The following is a 14,898-nucleotide window of genomic DNA, read 5'->3' as shown; positions in this document are numbered from 1 at the left end:
ATGTCGTTATTGTTTGCTTGTTTGAAAAATAATGAATTTAATGAAGCCTCGTGCCCTCAAGAAATAAAAACTTTTCAAAAATGTTATGCAGAAAGCAGAAAAAGGAAAATAATAAAAAAGGAAAAAGAAACCAAAGGAATTCTGACACCTGGTGACACTAATCTAAGCCACAAGCAACTTAATATTCTTTTAAGAACTATGCCCAATATAAAATAATAGTTAGTCCCCACATTTAAACGGAATATTAATTGTAATAATGGTATATAAATAAACACTTTTTGAAAATGTATCTACTTTTTTCTCGTCTTCTAAAATAAATCTTGCAAAAAATCTGCTTTAATGACTTTACAATTCTTTATTTAATTTAGCTTATCATATTATCAATATTTTTAATTATTAATACATGTGTAAAATTTTTCATGGCAATAAGATAAGTGGGCTTGAGTACAATATTCAGCACTGCTTTAGCATTTTTCTGTATCTGCTAATTTACATTTGCATCTACATATAAATAAAAATAATAATAACTGTATAAAATAAAGAACAGCAACTGCTTCTTGAGTTTAATAATGTGGAGTGGAAGCTTTTGGGCATTTGTCCAAAAAGTATGCATAAAATCAATAAGGAGATAAATAAAACTATTATGCAAGGTAAGTGGCAGGATTTAATTCTATAAATAAATATTCCAATATGATGATGTAAACGAATGCATCCATTATTAAATGTTTTAATGAAATAATGCTATTTAATATGAATGGGCAGGAGGAAGATAACACTTTTGAAAATACAATTTTATCTTTTTATATCCACAATGACTGGCGAGGTATTTTAAGCATCGACATTAATTATTATAATATAACAAATGCTAGAAGGCTAATGTGGGCCTGGCCTTCTGAAGAAGAGTTACATTTCATTGGCAAATTAATACTAGAGAAAAAATTAAATGGTGTTGTGTCAGTGGGATGCGGATGCGGTCTCTTCGAATGGTTACTAGGACAGTGTACCAGTAAGTAAAAGTAATCATTAATACCCAACTTTTATGAGAGATTCTTTTTTATGTAATATAAAAAGTTAGCATAATACAATAATTTTTAATTTCTAGGTTTAAACGTACGAGGTATCGAAATAAATGATTCGTGGTGGAACAGTAAGTACAGTGGAACCAAATTTATCCCTTTACTTTTTCCTAAATTACTACCGCAAACAAAACTCTTCAATAATGACGAAGCACTGCTGTTTTGCTATTTCAACGACGAAATAGCCTTTCAAAAATATGTAGCAGCCTACGAGGGTAATTTGATTTTCATTGTGGGTCCCAATAAAGGAACGAATATTTACGCGAACCCAGATCCGATAAATCCGAAATTTAGCTCGCAGGACAGTTGGAAAATGATCGACATAAAACAATTTAAAAACAGTATCAATGTTGTGTCTGCTTTTGAAAGATCAACAAAATAAAAAAAAAAGGGTTACTTAACATATTTCTTTTTTCTTTACTGTTTAATTCAATTTTTCTAGAGACACAAAAGGACAGTTTTTTGGTGCATGGTAGAGACGTGCGTTAGGAACATGTCTTTATTAACGGTGCGAAATTGGCAATCAGAACATGAAAACAACAAATTTTTTTCTAGGCCTGGATGTTTTGTTTTCAGATGCACTTTGTATGTACTGCTCTGTATACAGGCATAATCACAGTAGGCGCATTTGTATGGTTTTTGTCCAGTGTGTCTTAGTTTGTGCCTGCGCAAAGAGTTATGATCTGCTGTTGTGTAGCTACACTGCTCGCAAGAAAACGGTTTTTCCCCTGTAAATATCCAAATTGTGTAAATTTTTATTCATCATCTATATATTGCAAGCAGTTTTAAATAGATATCTAAAATGTAATGTCAATAGTCATGTAGATATAGACAATATCTATATATGATGTATTTTAATATGCAAATAATGATTATGTAATGACATAGTTTGAAATAAAAATATGTAATTGTTTTTTTTTGTCAAATTTTGTTGATGACAAATAGTTTTTAAATTATTTAAAAACCATTCTAGTCTAAACAAATTTTAAAATAGAATGCAACCAATCATCAATTGGAGCACTCTTTTTATTCAAAAGTAAAAATCAATTAGTTATAAAAAAAATCAAAATAAATTAGTTAACAGATTAATTTCTTCAAAGGGAATAAAAATAATTGCAGCTTACCTGTATGCTGTCGCATATGCATCCTAAGGGAACTTTTTGATGCCCCTTTGTAACCACAGTAGCTGCATAGAAATGGCTTCAGTTTCTTATGGACACTGTCCATATGGATCCGTAACTGTCTTCTATCAGAGAACATTTTGTTGCATTCTACACATAGCTGTATAGTTTTGTTTAAAAAATCTTTATGTTTCACTTTATGGTTTCTCAATTGTTTGGAATTCTTGAATCCTTTATTGCACACATCACAAATGAATGGTTTTGCTTCACTGTGGATGGGTCTATGAATATTATTTAACTTTCCCAAACTAAATGTTTTATAATCACATTTGTCACAAGCATATAATTCCATATCAATTTTATGGATTCTCCACAAATGTCCAGTTAAAGGTTTCCACCATGAGAAAATCTGTTCACACTCCAAACATTTAAAACCATTTTCTATATGGCATTTCACATGATAAAACAATTTTGTGGCATCATGTAAATATACTTTACATGTGGGTACTTCACATTTATGAATTATGCTTTGTTTATCTTGAGATAATAAACCCTGCATTTTTACATCTTTACTTACTGTTATTCTTTCTTTATCTGAACAATCTGTTTTAAAATTTAATGGTTCTGTGTCATTGTATGATAAATGAGGACTTAATATCATAAGCTCTTCATTTTCTACTGGTGTTAGGGTCTTTTCAATATTATCAACATAAGGTACAAATGCATCTGATTTGGAATAGACTGTATTACCTACAGTATAAAAGTTTCTTTCAGATATTTTCACTTGATCTCTTGAAGTGTTTGTAAACCCTGTAGTACTATCCATTTTCTTACTGTAATCAGCATTACTTTTCTTTGAATAATATAGTACAGCCTGTAAGATTTTCTTCACATCGCTATTTCCAACTTGATGATCATATATTAAATGCGACCGAAGAGACATTTTATGAAAAAAGGTGTTTGCACATGCAGGACACTTGAAGATTACCTGTTTAAATACGGCATTAGTTTTATGAATGTTCTCTAAATGCTCTCTTATTTTAGTAGTTTTCGTACACAAAAAGGGACATAGATTACAAACAAAATAAAGCATGTCTTCATAGTTTTCATCGTTTGTTAATTTTTTGGATTTCGATATCTCTTCTTTAACAGAACAAACACTATTCTCTTTTGTTAATACACTAATGAGATTTTCTACAGCCGGAATATTTTTATACACATCATTTTCTTTACATTTTTCCAATGTTTCCATATTTAAATCAAGCATTTTCTTATCGTTATTTGCATGTTCATTACAATTAATTTTGGATAAGATTGAAGTAACATTAGATGTATCAATTTCTTGAAGACATTCCTAAAAAAAATTGAATAATAAATGTATAACTACGTAAACTATAAAAAATACGACCTATATAACTACATTCCTTTCATTTTTGATTTAATTCAAATAATTACCTCGTGAATCAACGACAAATCTACATTCGTACTCCAAAGTTTACACCCCATATGCTCTGTTTTCATCTTGTGTAGTCTACAATTACTCTTTTATATTACTTTTAGATGTATTTTAAACTGGCACTCAAAGTAATATCTTTTAAGTAGTTAAATAGCAGTACTTATTGTTACTATAAATACCACTTTCCGCGTATGATAACTTGGTTGTACAAGCAAGTTGTATATGATAAAAGCACTTGCTATTGCTTGCTATGCTATTGGCTATTTGTAACGCCACGGAATAATCATTATTTTTATCATACGACGAAGATTTATGCAACCCATATTACGTTGCTATTACTAACACCCTCTATCATGTAGTGTCGCCACTTTTTAATAGATTAGAAGCTTATGTATGAATAGAAGCATAGACTTTGAAATGATACCCTAAAATAAACTTTAAGTGTAAAATAGAAAGTACACGTTTAAGTTACCTTCGAAAACTTACCTACCTTGTACAATATTGATCATAAGAAGTAACAGAACAATACCTTCGCTTCGTAATAAAAATTCGCCTAAACTATTGTAATAACTAATTACAAAAGTAGACTGTAAGCGCGATCTGCTGACAATTTTACAAAATGACAATTTTCATATTATCGATTACTATTAACATGTTAGCTTCTGAAGCCTCTCAAAATGACTCCTTTTGGCTATATCCATCAGGGGTCATACTAGTCGAAATTCCCATAACCTGACAGAGAGCCCATTGTTAATTTAATCTGATTAACTGTAATACAATTGTTTATTATAAGTTTTTAATGTCATAATATAATTTTTACTATTTATAATAAGGTCTAAACAAGTATTCTAACATTGTGTACATATGTATGGATAAAATCTGCCCTGATGTCTGAAAGAGAAAGAATCAAATTTATGCACAATTATTGGTTGGTAAGATGAAAATACTTTTTTTCTTATTTTTTTATTTTCCTAAATTACAGCAAGATAGCAGAAGACCAACAAAATAGTGGAGTTTCTGATAATTTAGCTAGGTAATTTATAAATTTTCATTTCAACTATAAGCAACTGATAAATAACTTTCAGAAATAGTGATGATTTATCAGAAGAACAAATAAAATATTTAGTTGAAAATTGTTCAGAACCACTAGTTATCCTGAATCAATTAAAATGGAAAATATTAAAGTGGGATCTGGGGGATTGGTGCTCTATTTTGGAGAATGAAGATTTGCCATGCAGGTGTGGTAAAAATGTATATTCGAAGGTAGATTTTAATAGTTAACAGTAATGCAATGAATGTTAAAATGGTATTTTTAGTGCCCTCAGTGGGAAACAATAACTTCAAAGAAAGTCCTAAAAATAAGTAATTTTGTAGAATTAAGGAATTCTAAGGATCCCAAGGAATGGATCTACTTTGATTACAAATATCTTAAAGACTGGATTATAAATAAGGAGAAAATAAAGAAGGTATAAAATTATACAAATTCCAAATTTGATGAAAACATTACTTTTCAGGATATTACATGGAAAAGTTTTGGATATCCAGATTTAGGATGGCAGGAAAGTACAATTTGGATTGGTACTGAAGGAGCTCATACACCTTGTCATGTTGACACATATGGATGTAATCTTGTAGCTCAAGTTTTAGGCAGGTATTTCAGTTTATTGTTTTAATTTATATATGTTTTATAAGTGCATTTTGTTATTTTTCAAACCATAATAAGAATATTTTACTTAAAAAGAAAAGAAGGGATATGTGCAAAAATGTTAATATTTCAGAAAGTTATGGTGTTTGTTTCCTCCAAATGAAAACTTACTTCCTACAAGAGTGCCATATGAAGAGTCCACAATATTTTCTGAAATGAATTTTTTCTCACCACAGCCCAACAAATTTAAAGGTAAAATAATAATTTATAAAAGTTGTACTTTTTCAAGTCACTTTTCAATTAAGGTATTGAAAGCTGCCGTAAAGTAATACTGAATCCTGGAGATGTCCTTTTTGTGCCGCACGGATGGTGGCATTATGTTGAAAATCTGGAATTTGCCATTAGTATAAATACCTGGCTCCCAACAGTAAACTGAAATTTATTTATTTACTTATTTATTCCAGTGGGGAGAACCCCCTTCAATATGTAAATTAGAAAAAAATATTTATATAAGTTTAAGTTTTCAAATAAGTCACTACATTTATACAAAACAATAAATATGTATCATTTAATTATAACCAAAATTTATTCTTGAGACATTTTCCGGGCTGAGTTGCCGTGGTCCAGGGTCTAATTTGGTTTGAAGTTCCAAACGTTTCATCTTCTACTGCTGATGACATCTTCAGTGGCGAGATCGAAGTTTTCTTTTAGAAAGTTCAGCACTCGTTGCTAAGATGTCTGCAACAGAAACCGAAACGTCTGGTACCTTAAACCAAATTAGACCACGGCAACTCAGTCCGGAAAAAGACCTAAGAAACCCTTCATTATAAAATTAAAATTTATTCATATGTAAACAAAATTGTAGATTATTTGACTGAATAATATAAGCTACCAAATAATTCAAACCTTTCAGAATTATCATTGTACATGTACACTGTACACATTTAGGTTTCTATTTTATATAGGACAAATTTAAATAATATATTAAATATCGCCTTCAGTTAATACTTTTTCAAGGATCGAGATGAAGAAAAAAGATTGGAGGAGTCTCTTGTAAAAATGATAATGTTGCAGTTTGAAAGAGAATTATCTGGTGACGAAAAAAAGTTTATTATTATAGGGGATAATACAAGAAATGTATGTATTTTTTCAGCATTTAATTTTACAGAAAACCTTCCTGTATTTATTTTTATTACTTGCAGTTATCAGGTCATCAAAACTTTAAATATAACTTGAACGTTACCCATTTTTGTCTTAAATCATATCAAAATTTTCTGGATACCAATAAAACAACACAAATGGAAATTCGTAATGACGCAACTATGTGCTCTATTGAAGAAATTTTACGAAAATTTAGAAATACACTTAAAGCAGTTCCTATACTTAGCCAAGATGAATTTTTGGAGTTTTTAGAAAAACAGCGAAATCGCTTTTTTGGTAATGAAAGTAATCAAAAGACAAATGTTTCAGAAAATGGTAATAACAGTGATAATGATGAAAGTGATAAAGAAATGGTATCAAAAGTTCTTACTGCTATCTTAAAGCCTAATGTTATTAACCTTATTAAACAAAACCTTCTAAAGTAGCTTTTTTGTGAATTTGTAAACATGGATAATTACACTTTCTGAAAGTCATGTATTCCATAAAATTAAACATTTACATCTGCTTTTTGTTATTTGGATTTTTCTGCCTTTGTATAAAATATATGTGTGTGTGTGTGCTGTCATAATAAATATGTATTCAGTTAAGACAAAAATATTCACCATATGCAGAAAGTACACATTTTTTATCCCCATTTTTTCCTTTTATGTCGCGCGAGCGAATATGCATAATTTGATGAACGTGTGAAATATATTTTTTTAATTATGTTAATCTGAAAACATCACCTACTTCTCCGAAAATTATATTAAACTAACCGAACTCAGAATATTTTGAACAATTTATAACTTCACTTAAAAGCTTTAAATTGCATTTGTTGGACTTTTCTTCACTATGCATATGAAAAGATGGCTGGAGGTATTTGTACGAATTTTTCTATACACGTAGTTTTTAAGAGATGATGCCGCCCCAACCCCCATAGTAGAATATTCCGATATTGGGTTCTCAGCCCGCCAGTAGTGTATGATTATATTCAAATATTCTCTAGGCAAAATAAGTAAAACTTAAAAAGAATTCTTTAGCTTTCAATAAAAAGAAAACTTTTCATTTAAATATTACAAAGTTTACCTTTTTCTTTTACAGTTCTAGATAATTGGACGTGCATTTAGATGATTTTAAAATTATAATTTTTAAAACAACTTTTCAACAGTGTTTAAGTTTATAAAAACAATTACAGACAAACACTTAAATAGACATAACTACTTCCATCTCCAGAATAATTTAATTTTAATTAAAATTAATAAAACGGTTAATAAATTTGAATGAAATTTACAGTCCAATAACATAAAGCAATAGCCCGTTTTTTGTTAACATTAAACAACAACACAGCTACATTCGTTGAATTACAATCCTTAATTTATGTTCGATATAAAAGGTATTCTTTTAGCATTTTTGGAAGAGGAAGAGAAGATACAGCCTTTTTTGTAATATGCTGTAGTATTGCATCACGACAAGCAGACTGAAGAGTAGGAACTGAAAGTAAATACAAAGAGAAAAGTAATACAAAATTATAATTTACATTGGTAACATACTTATGAATACATAATAAAATAATATTGTAAATAATTATATATTATATAAAGATGCATTTTATACCTCCATACAGTTGAATAATTCGAACTTTCTTTGTTGTACCATAAACATCTACAACAACATGTAACGGAGCATCTTTATATGGGATATCTTTAACACAAGCACCTTGATCTTGACCGTTAATTATGTAATGCATGTTTGCTTTTTTATCATCAATTGGATAGTACATTATACCTATTCTACTGCCTATATCTGTTGGTAAAATAACTTCTGTATGTTTGGTAGGCTTTAATACAGTTATAGGGAATGCACCTCGACATGTCTTAACTTCTCCATTTTTATCACATATTTTTTGAAGACATGACTCCCCGTTTCCTCCTTGTGCATCATAATTAATTATATTATTGTGTGCTTTTGTAATGCCATATATCCAAGATCTTCCTATATTAGCCAGGTCAGGAAGTGCATATTGTGGTATTGCACCTGTTCTAAATATTGTATGTGGGTCAAGTTGAGTAAGGCCTAGCCTCATGTGCCCGCTCCATCCACGTTCGTTCTGTTCTATTTCTAACAAAAATATTTCTCCTGGTAAAAGTGGCTCTTCACTAAATGTTACAGCATTTGCAAAGCTAGACTTTCGAAACGCCACAGTATTATCCTCGGATAGTTGTATATTCTCCCCGTGGTATGAATGAAATCGTGCTTTAGAGCCTTTTGAGAAATCCATTATTAAAGTAAACACATTTGTTTTATTTCCATATACAGGTTATGCAGGCAATTGCCTTAGATGTGATAATTGTGTGCCACTACATGTTAATAGTTTTTTTTCACTTTATATTTAAATTAAATACAAAGAGCAAATGTAACACACTTTTCTTTATCATTTATCAGTAACAATTAACAAATGTAAATCAGCAAATCAATTAATAATATTTCAGGTTATGATTAAACTCTTCTTCGTATGTGCAGTTTGTCCTTGAACTTCATTCCATTCATTATACATTTATTTTCTGTATGTAACTTTTTCTTGTTCGAAATGGCTTAAAACGACCTAATCATGAAAAACTTACATAAAATAATCGGGGGAGGGCAGAAGATGTTATGAGCAGTTTTTATTGAAAATAAACATTTTTAGACCCTACATTAGACACTTCACAGTTAACGGTTCATTTTGGCGGTTTCCGTTAACGACTAAACTCCGTAGTACTGCTTTTAGTTGGAAAAGGTCTATTTTTAAGAAACACATGGAAAAAACAAAGGGAAGGTGTTTTAAGCAATTTTCTTTCCAAATAAATATTTTACACGTCTATGGGAATTTCACAGTTACTTACCATAGATAACAGTTTCTACTCAGCCGTTTCTGACCTCGCCTCTACAGTTTAAGTTGCATTCGCTTAAAAACTGATATCTGCTCAACAGCTGTAGTTCCCGTTCGAGGAAGGTATATGTATAATGTATGTATATATAATAGGAGAGAGAAGAGCTGTTGCTTATCTTAATCTAACCTACCCCACTTAATGTAACACAACGCAAACTAACTGAACTGAAGTTAGGCTAAGGTATGCAACGGTGCCTCCTTCCCTTATTTTATATACATACATTATACCTCTACCTTCTTCAAATAAGAACAATTTGTATATATTTGTATTGTAAAAACGGTTGTTAAGTAGATCTCACTTTTTAAGCGAATGCAACTTAAACTGTAGAGGAGAAGTCGGAAACAGCTGAGTAGTAACTGTTATCTATGGTAAGTAACTGTGAAATTCTCATAGGTTATATTAATATGTACCTGTAAAATAATTTATTATAAGGAAAATCGTTTAAAATACCTTCCCTCTGTTTTTTTTCTGCGTTTTTCATAAATGTATTAATTTAAGCTATTCCTAAAAGAAAAAAGTTGTTTGCGAAAAAGGCGACTGCTTTAATTTAAGGGCAAATATAAATATGATTTGTCAACTGTGAAGTGTAACATAAAAATGTTTATTTTAAATAAAAACTGCTCAAAACACCTTCCTCCTGATTATTTCATGTAAGTTTTTCATATTCAGGTCATTTTACGCCATTTCCAACAAGAAAGTTACATTTTTGAAAAAACCGTTATACACAGAAGTTTTACCTTTTCTACTAGATGGTATTGTATAAAAAAAATTATTTTATTACTTCTATTATATTCTAAACGAAGTGGTATTTACGCCAACAACTATGAAATAAGAGGTGTTTAAGAGTGATATCGAGGAAAAAATTATTTATTCAGTAAAATAGCAACATGTGACAAATTTTAAAAACAAATAACGATAAGTAAACATGGTGATATCTATTAAGCACTTTTAATATCAAATTGTTTCTTTTTTTTCTTGAGCAATTGTGTCGTTTCCATTCTGTTAACATGTGAAAAATCATACAATCTATTATTTTTAAAGTCCTTAGCAGCCAGTACAGTACATTCATTGAACTTATTTTTCTTTTTAAGTTTTAATTTTCTAGTTTGTGATGGCCTAGGAGGAGTATCAAAATCATCAATGATCCATAGCTTGGGATTACTTTTACTGGGATAAATATTTATAAGAGTGTTTTTAGATTCGTCCATTTTGTTCTTTTTCATTATTTTGCCTTTCTCCTGTATAGAAGTTTTTTCTTTTGGGGTAATGAGTACATTTGATAAGATTTTAACTTTATCTTTTTCCTCAATATCGCCTGTTTTGGTATTTTGTGTCGAAATTTTTTGTTTTTTAGTCTTTTTCGATAAATCGGCTAACATTTCAACTTCATCGATGTCACTCTTTAAACCAAAGAATGATTTACGTTTTTTTTCGTGCATTTCAGTATTAACATTTTCTACATGTACTCTTTCTTTTATCTTCTTCTTTTTGTCTTTCTTTTTTATAATTGTAGCGTCTTCATTTATCAATTCGGACTGTATTTTATAATTTTCCTGGTTACTTGCTTCATTCTCGTTACCCTTTTTATTTTTTTTACGGATTTCAGATTCTTCCTCAAAACTCATTTTATTGTTAACATTTTCTTCTGGACACTCTACTTTTTTCTTCTTGGGTAGATTTAAAATTACTAAATTATCATTAAATATTTTTTCAGTGGATTTTATATCTTCACTCTCTTCGCAAAATTTCTTCTTAGACTTTTTTGATGATGAAAGCAGCGTTTCATCAACATTCTTGCTTCGTTTATTCTTATTGGTTCCCGCTATCTCTTCAATAATTTCGTCTACTTTACAAGGTTGAAAAGCATGAACTGAAAGTTCCAACTCCTTTGACTTTGTGTTAGAAGTGAAGGTATTTGAATTGTTTCTTGAATTCTTTCGATACTTTTTACGTTTGTTAGAACAGTTGACGGTTTGCAAACTAGTGCTTAATAAGTTCTCATCTTTGTTAGAATCAGAGTCGCTTTCATAATTCAATGATAGATTCAGATAAATCTTTCGACTTCTGCTATTTACATTAGACGAAAACAAATCGACCACTTGTTCAACACGTTCACGAATTTCGTCAAAAGACAAATTTTCGCTTATCGATAACGAAGAACGCTTTTTTGTCTTTTTCGGTGATGTTTTGATTTCGTCAGCTTGTTGTAAAGTTGTAAAAATTTCTGGTTTGTTTGTATCTGCTGGCGGAAGCTCGGTCAATTTATATAATGCTGAACTGTCTTCAACCATTTGTTCATCATCAATTATAGTTATTTCAGTTGTTTGTTGAGGTAAACCTTGTTCTTTTGAATCTGACAAACTATGTGAATTTGTCGCGCCTACTTTGGCGTTTTCTGGTAATGATTCATCGCTTTCATCGACCTGAATTATTCGACACCACTTCCCTTTAGCCTTTTGTAATTTTTTACTCTTAATTTCTTCTTCTGTTGCATCGATTTTACTATTTCTCTGATTCTTGATTTTATTTTCGTCCAAATCATATTCCTCACCAGAAAGTAATTCGCTTGAAACATCGTCATCGATAAAAGAATCGTCAAACGAATCGTCGTCAGTCTCCTTTTCATCAGCGCTAGAATAACCAATGGGTTCTCCTTCATCAACTATTTCGTTGCTATTATTTTCACTTTCATCTTCACCTTTAGCCTCTTCTGCGATATCATCCAAGTAATCAGTAACAGACGCTACATCTATATCACTATCACTTTTCTCTTGGTTATCATTAAATTTCTTGTTGATTAGATCACTCACTTTATTTTCTAACTGAATGTCAATGTTAAGTTGAGGAACAGTAATATGCGGGTGGGGTATTTTTGTCGTTGTTTCGTATTTAAATGTACTGACATCATGGCTTTTCTCTTCTTTATCATCGTTTCCGTTTAAAATATTTGAATTTTCTTTTTCTTTATTTACGTTTATATACTCCTCATTCGTTAACTCCCTCAAGTCTTCGTTTTTATTATCTTTAAAGTCATAATTTCTATCATCATTTGCTGCATAAACTTTATCTGTTTTGTTCAGTTTTTCATTGACCAGTACGGGTTTTATCTGTGTGATACTACGGTTCCTTTCTCTTTCGTTTTCTATTTCTATTTCAGAAATTCGTCCGTTTGAATATTTTGTTGGTGTTTCTTCATTCTGATGAATGATGATCTTCAAATTATCTTGGCTAAGATTTTCTCCTTTAAGCGGCACATTGTTTGTAGCTTCATATTCACATATTAATTTATTTTGACTAAACTCTCTTTCCTTTTGACCATCTAAATCACCTGCACTTTCTGCAAGACCCGCATCTTCTTTTATTGTGTTATCTATATTTTGCATAAATTTTTTATTTTTTGCAAGGGCTGTGAGGTAAACATTTTCGTTTATTTGCTTTGGTTCTTTAGAAGGCGATTTTATTAATAACTGTGAGGCATTGTCATCTAAATCTTCCAAAAGTGTATATTCATCAATATCCATAGGCTCACAAAGAGAATCTTTTATTGTTAAAGTACCATTTTTGTTTTCAATTGATGATTTTTCATGCACTGGTGATTGTTCAGGCGTTTTGGTTTTATTCATTTTACTGGGAGTACTTTTGGGAGTTTCTCCTTTCAATGAGGAATTATTATCATGGATAACTCTGTTCTTCATAGGTGAAACATTAGATAACACTAATTCACAAGTAGAATCTTTACCATTTGAAAGAGTAGTTTCTAATTTTTTTAAAGACTCGATACAATCATTGTTTTCAACTGTTTTAATTACAACAGATTTAAATGAATTTTCTGCAATTTTATTTTCAATCAAATCATCTTTAGCATAATTTTCTGATTTTTCAGTAGCGCATGTATCAAGTATATCATTTTCTTTATTTTCACTATTTTGTAGTTTATTTTCTTCAAAAATAATATCATTTCCATCTTCAGTATTAACATTTGTATCCTTGTTTAGTAGCCCTTGTATTTCAAATTGTTTGTCATTTAAATTTAAATTCTGTAAGCAAGACTGTTTTATAATGGGTTTTGAAATAACAACTGCTTCATCCAAATTTCTGGATGTACTTTCAACTTCCTTATCACAATCATCTCTTTCTTCATTTTCTTTTTCATTTTTATGCTGTACAACTTCGTTTATTGTTTCCATCTCTTTAATAGCTTCCAGTAGTTTTAGTTTTTCGGTCACAGAATAGTGTTTGGATCTACATTTAGTGGTTGGTTCTAAAGTTTCTTCTGATTTTTGTGGGGATCTACTCATAGATCTAGTTGATCTCCTAGTAAGTGGAGTTGAAGTTCGCTTCACATGATTTGCTGTTTTCTCTTCATTTGCACTTGATGTCGAATCTGGAAATAATTAATTAAATTTGGTTCATATGCACATATCTTCTTTTATTAATTACTTTTTAAAAGGGAGTAACATTAAAAATTAAAACTGAAAACAAACGTGTTTAAGACATCAGGCATTTTTTTTATCTAATGTATATAATAATGAATAAGCAGTTAAATCATATGCAGAAAAAGATGATTTTGTCTTTATTTTGTTAACAATGTACCTTTTCGTTTTCTGGTTGATGGAGTTTTATTTTCATTATTTGTAAAAACAGGGGTTGACCTTCCCGATTCCGAATTCTCGCCTGGCTCTTGAGACAAAGACAAACGTCGAGACTTTCTGGTTTCACTTGTCATGGTGGTCGTAGTTTTAGTGTCAGCTGAAGCTCTTCTCGTAACAACAGGAGCTGATGATTTTTGATTTTGTGCAATTCTACTTGATCTTCTGACAGGGGAAGCGATATCAACATTCTGCAGTAATTCTAATGTTGGAGTTTTTCGAGACATTTTGCTCTGATGATTCTACGGAAAAACTTTAATTTTGATTTTTATTTGATTACTCTCTCTTTACAAGAAGTAGCTTACCTAGTGGGTATAAATTATAATAAAAAGGCGTTTTTCACTTTTTAAAAGCCGTTTCTTTTACAGGCCGCACGTGTTGGTGAATTTCAAATACGACAATTCATCTATGAATTCTTCTGCAACCAATCCCAATCAGTTGTAGGGTATGTCAAAAACGTCAAAATCATGTCAGAATTGTCAAAATATAACGATGTTGCCAAATTAATTTTATTAATAGTTAGAAAGATACCGGTTGGCAACACTAGCGGTAAATTTAAAATGGTTTTTAAAATATGAAATCTTCTATTTTTAAAAATATCCAATAATAATAAGGTTTTCCTTTAATACAATTTCATTTTAAAGTAGTTTACAAACATCGTTTATTATTGTACGTTTTTTTATATTGTCAAAAGAAACGGTACAGTGTAAAAACAACAAGTCTAATTAACAATTATTCACAAAATATACCATCACATTTTGATATTTCATTTGTATGACTTTTACGATCAGTATACTTTATAATACAAAATTAGACTTTCAATTATAAAAGTACTGTTAATTATGAGAAACCCATAAAATACAAATCAAATCCTGTAAGTA

At 30.2% G+C, this 14,898-nt stretch overlaps 5 protein-coding genes across 11 annotated transcripts in view; 2 read left to right on the top strand and 3 right to left on the bottom strand.

The window, feature by feature from the left end:
* LOC108743299 (zinc finger protein 91-like) overlaps positions 1 to 4,220 on the bottom strand; it is an 8,382-nt gene extending 4,162 nt beyond the window's left edge. The window contains exons 1-4 of one of the 3 annotated variants that reach the window (XM_018478821.2): positions 4,140 to 4,220; positions 3,653 to 4,078; positions 2,201 to 3,551; positions 1,491 to 1,804 (exon numbers count right to left, since the gene is read on the bottom strand). In XM_018478821.2, the coding sequence (XP_018334323.1) occupies positions 1,515 to 1,804; positions 2,201 to 3,551; positions 3,653 to 3,718 (1,707 nt within the window). In that variant the 5' untranslated portion in view covers positions 3,719 to 4,078; positions 4,140 to 4,220 and the 3' untranslated portion in view covers positions 1,491 to 1,514. Of the gene's footprint in view, positions 1 to 1,490; positions 1,805 to 2,200; positions 3,552 to 3,652; positions 4,079 to 4,139 lie in introns of those variants that run through there. The other 2 variants (XM_025977162.1, XM_025977163.1) reach the window with 2 other exon arrangements.
* Positions 684 to 1,611, top strand: LOC108743304. 2 transcript variants are annotated; one of them, XM_018478828.1, is made up of 3 exons: positions 684 to 1,006; positions 1,103 to 1,147; positions 1,519 to 1,611. In XM_018478828.1, the coding sequence occupies exons 1-3, from the start codon at positions 739 to 741 to the stop codon at positions 1,563 to 1,565; spliced, it is 360 nt and encodes a 119-aa protein (XP_018334330.1). In that variant the 5' UTR covers positions 684 to 738; the 3' UTR covers positions 1,566 to 1,611. The 2 variants fall into 2 exon arrangements, with proteins under 2 accessions (XP_018334330.1, XP_018334329.1); XM_018478827.2 differs by lacking the exon at positions 1,519 to 1,611 and having other exon boundaries at positions 693 to 1,006; positions 1,103 to 1,482.
* Positions 4,221 to 4,355: 135 nt separating the features above from the next.
* Positions 4,356 to 6,964, top strand: LOC108743300 (HSPB1-associated protein 1). 3 transcript variants are annotated; one of them, XM_018478824.1, is made up of 10 exons: positions 4,356 to 4,423; positions 4,487 to 4,581; positions 4,636 to 4,686; positions 4,739 to 4,916; positions 4,970 to 5,119; positions 5,168 to 5,304; positions 5,432 to 5,550; positions 5,604 to 5,725; positions 6,316 to 6,435; positions 6,501 to 6,964. In XM_018478824.1, exons 2-10 carry the CDS (start codon positions 4,541 to 4,543, stop codon positions 6,882 to 6,884), a joined length of 1,302 nt encoding a protein of 433 aa, XP_018334326.1. In that variant the 5' UTR covers positions 4,356 to 4,423; positions 4,487 to 4,540; the 3' UTR covers positions 6,885 to 6,964. The 3 variants fall into 3 exon arrangements, with proteins under 3 accessions (XP_018334326.1, XP_018334324.1, XP_025832966.1); XM_018478822.1 differs by having other exon boundaries at positions 4,377 to 4,581; XM_025977181.1 differs by lacking the exon at positions 6,501 to 6,964 and having other exon boundaries at positions 4,377 to 4,581; positions 5,604 to 6,435.
* Positions 6,965 to 7,560: 596 nt separating this feature from the next.
* On the bottom strand, positions 7,561 to 9,311 carry LOC108743302 (neuralized-like protein 2). Its single transcript, XM_018478825.1, has 2 exons — positions 8,053 to 9,311; positions 7,561 to 7,929 (listed from the first exon to the last, which is right to left on the bottom strand). The coding sequence occupies exons 1-2, from the start codon at positions 8,714 to 8,716 to the stop codon at positions 7,814 to 7,816; spliced, it is 780 nt and encodes a 259-aa protein (XP_018334327.1). The 5' UTR covers positions 8,717 to 9,311; the 3' UTR covers positions 7,561 to 7,813.
* A 903-nt stretch (positions 9,312 to 10,214) lies between these two features.
* On the bottom strand, positions 10,215 to 14,449 carry LOC112905211 (MATH and LRR domain-containing protein PFE0570w-like). Of its 2 annotated transcripts, none has more exons than XM_025977178.1 (3): positions 14,323 to 14,449; positions 13,962 to 14,270; positions 10,215 to 13,752 (listed from the first exon to the last, which is right to left on the bottom strand). In XM_025977178.1, exons 2-3 carry the CDS (start codon positions 14,242 to 14,244, stop codon positions 10,307 to 10,309), a joined length of 3,729 nt encoding a protein of 1,242 aa, XP_025832963.1. In that variant the 5' UTR covers positions 14,245 to 14,270; positions 14,323 to 14,449; the 3' UTR covers positions 10,215 to 10,306. The 2 variants fall into 2 exon arrangements, with proteins under 2 accessions (XP_025832963.1, XP_025832964.1); XM_025977179.1 differs by having other exon boundaries at positions 13,962 to 14,259.
* Between the last annotated feature and the right edge of the window lie 449 nt (positions 14,450 to 14,898).

This window comes from Agrilus planipennis, unplaced genomic scaffold (genome assembly GCF_000699045.2).
Source record: "Agrilus planipennis isolate EAB-ADULT unplaced genomic scaffold, Apla_2.0 scaffold422, whole genome shotgun sequence".
Lineage (NCBI taxonomy): Eukaryota > Metazoa > Arthropoda > Insecta > Coleoptera > Buprestidae > Agrilus > Agrilus planipennis.
The sequence above is the reverse complement of the archived record's forward strand: the minus strand, read 5'-3'. Positions and strand labels throughout refer to the sequence as shown.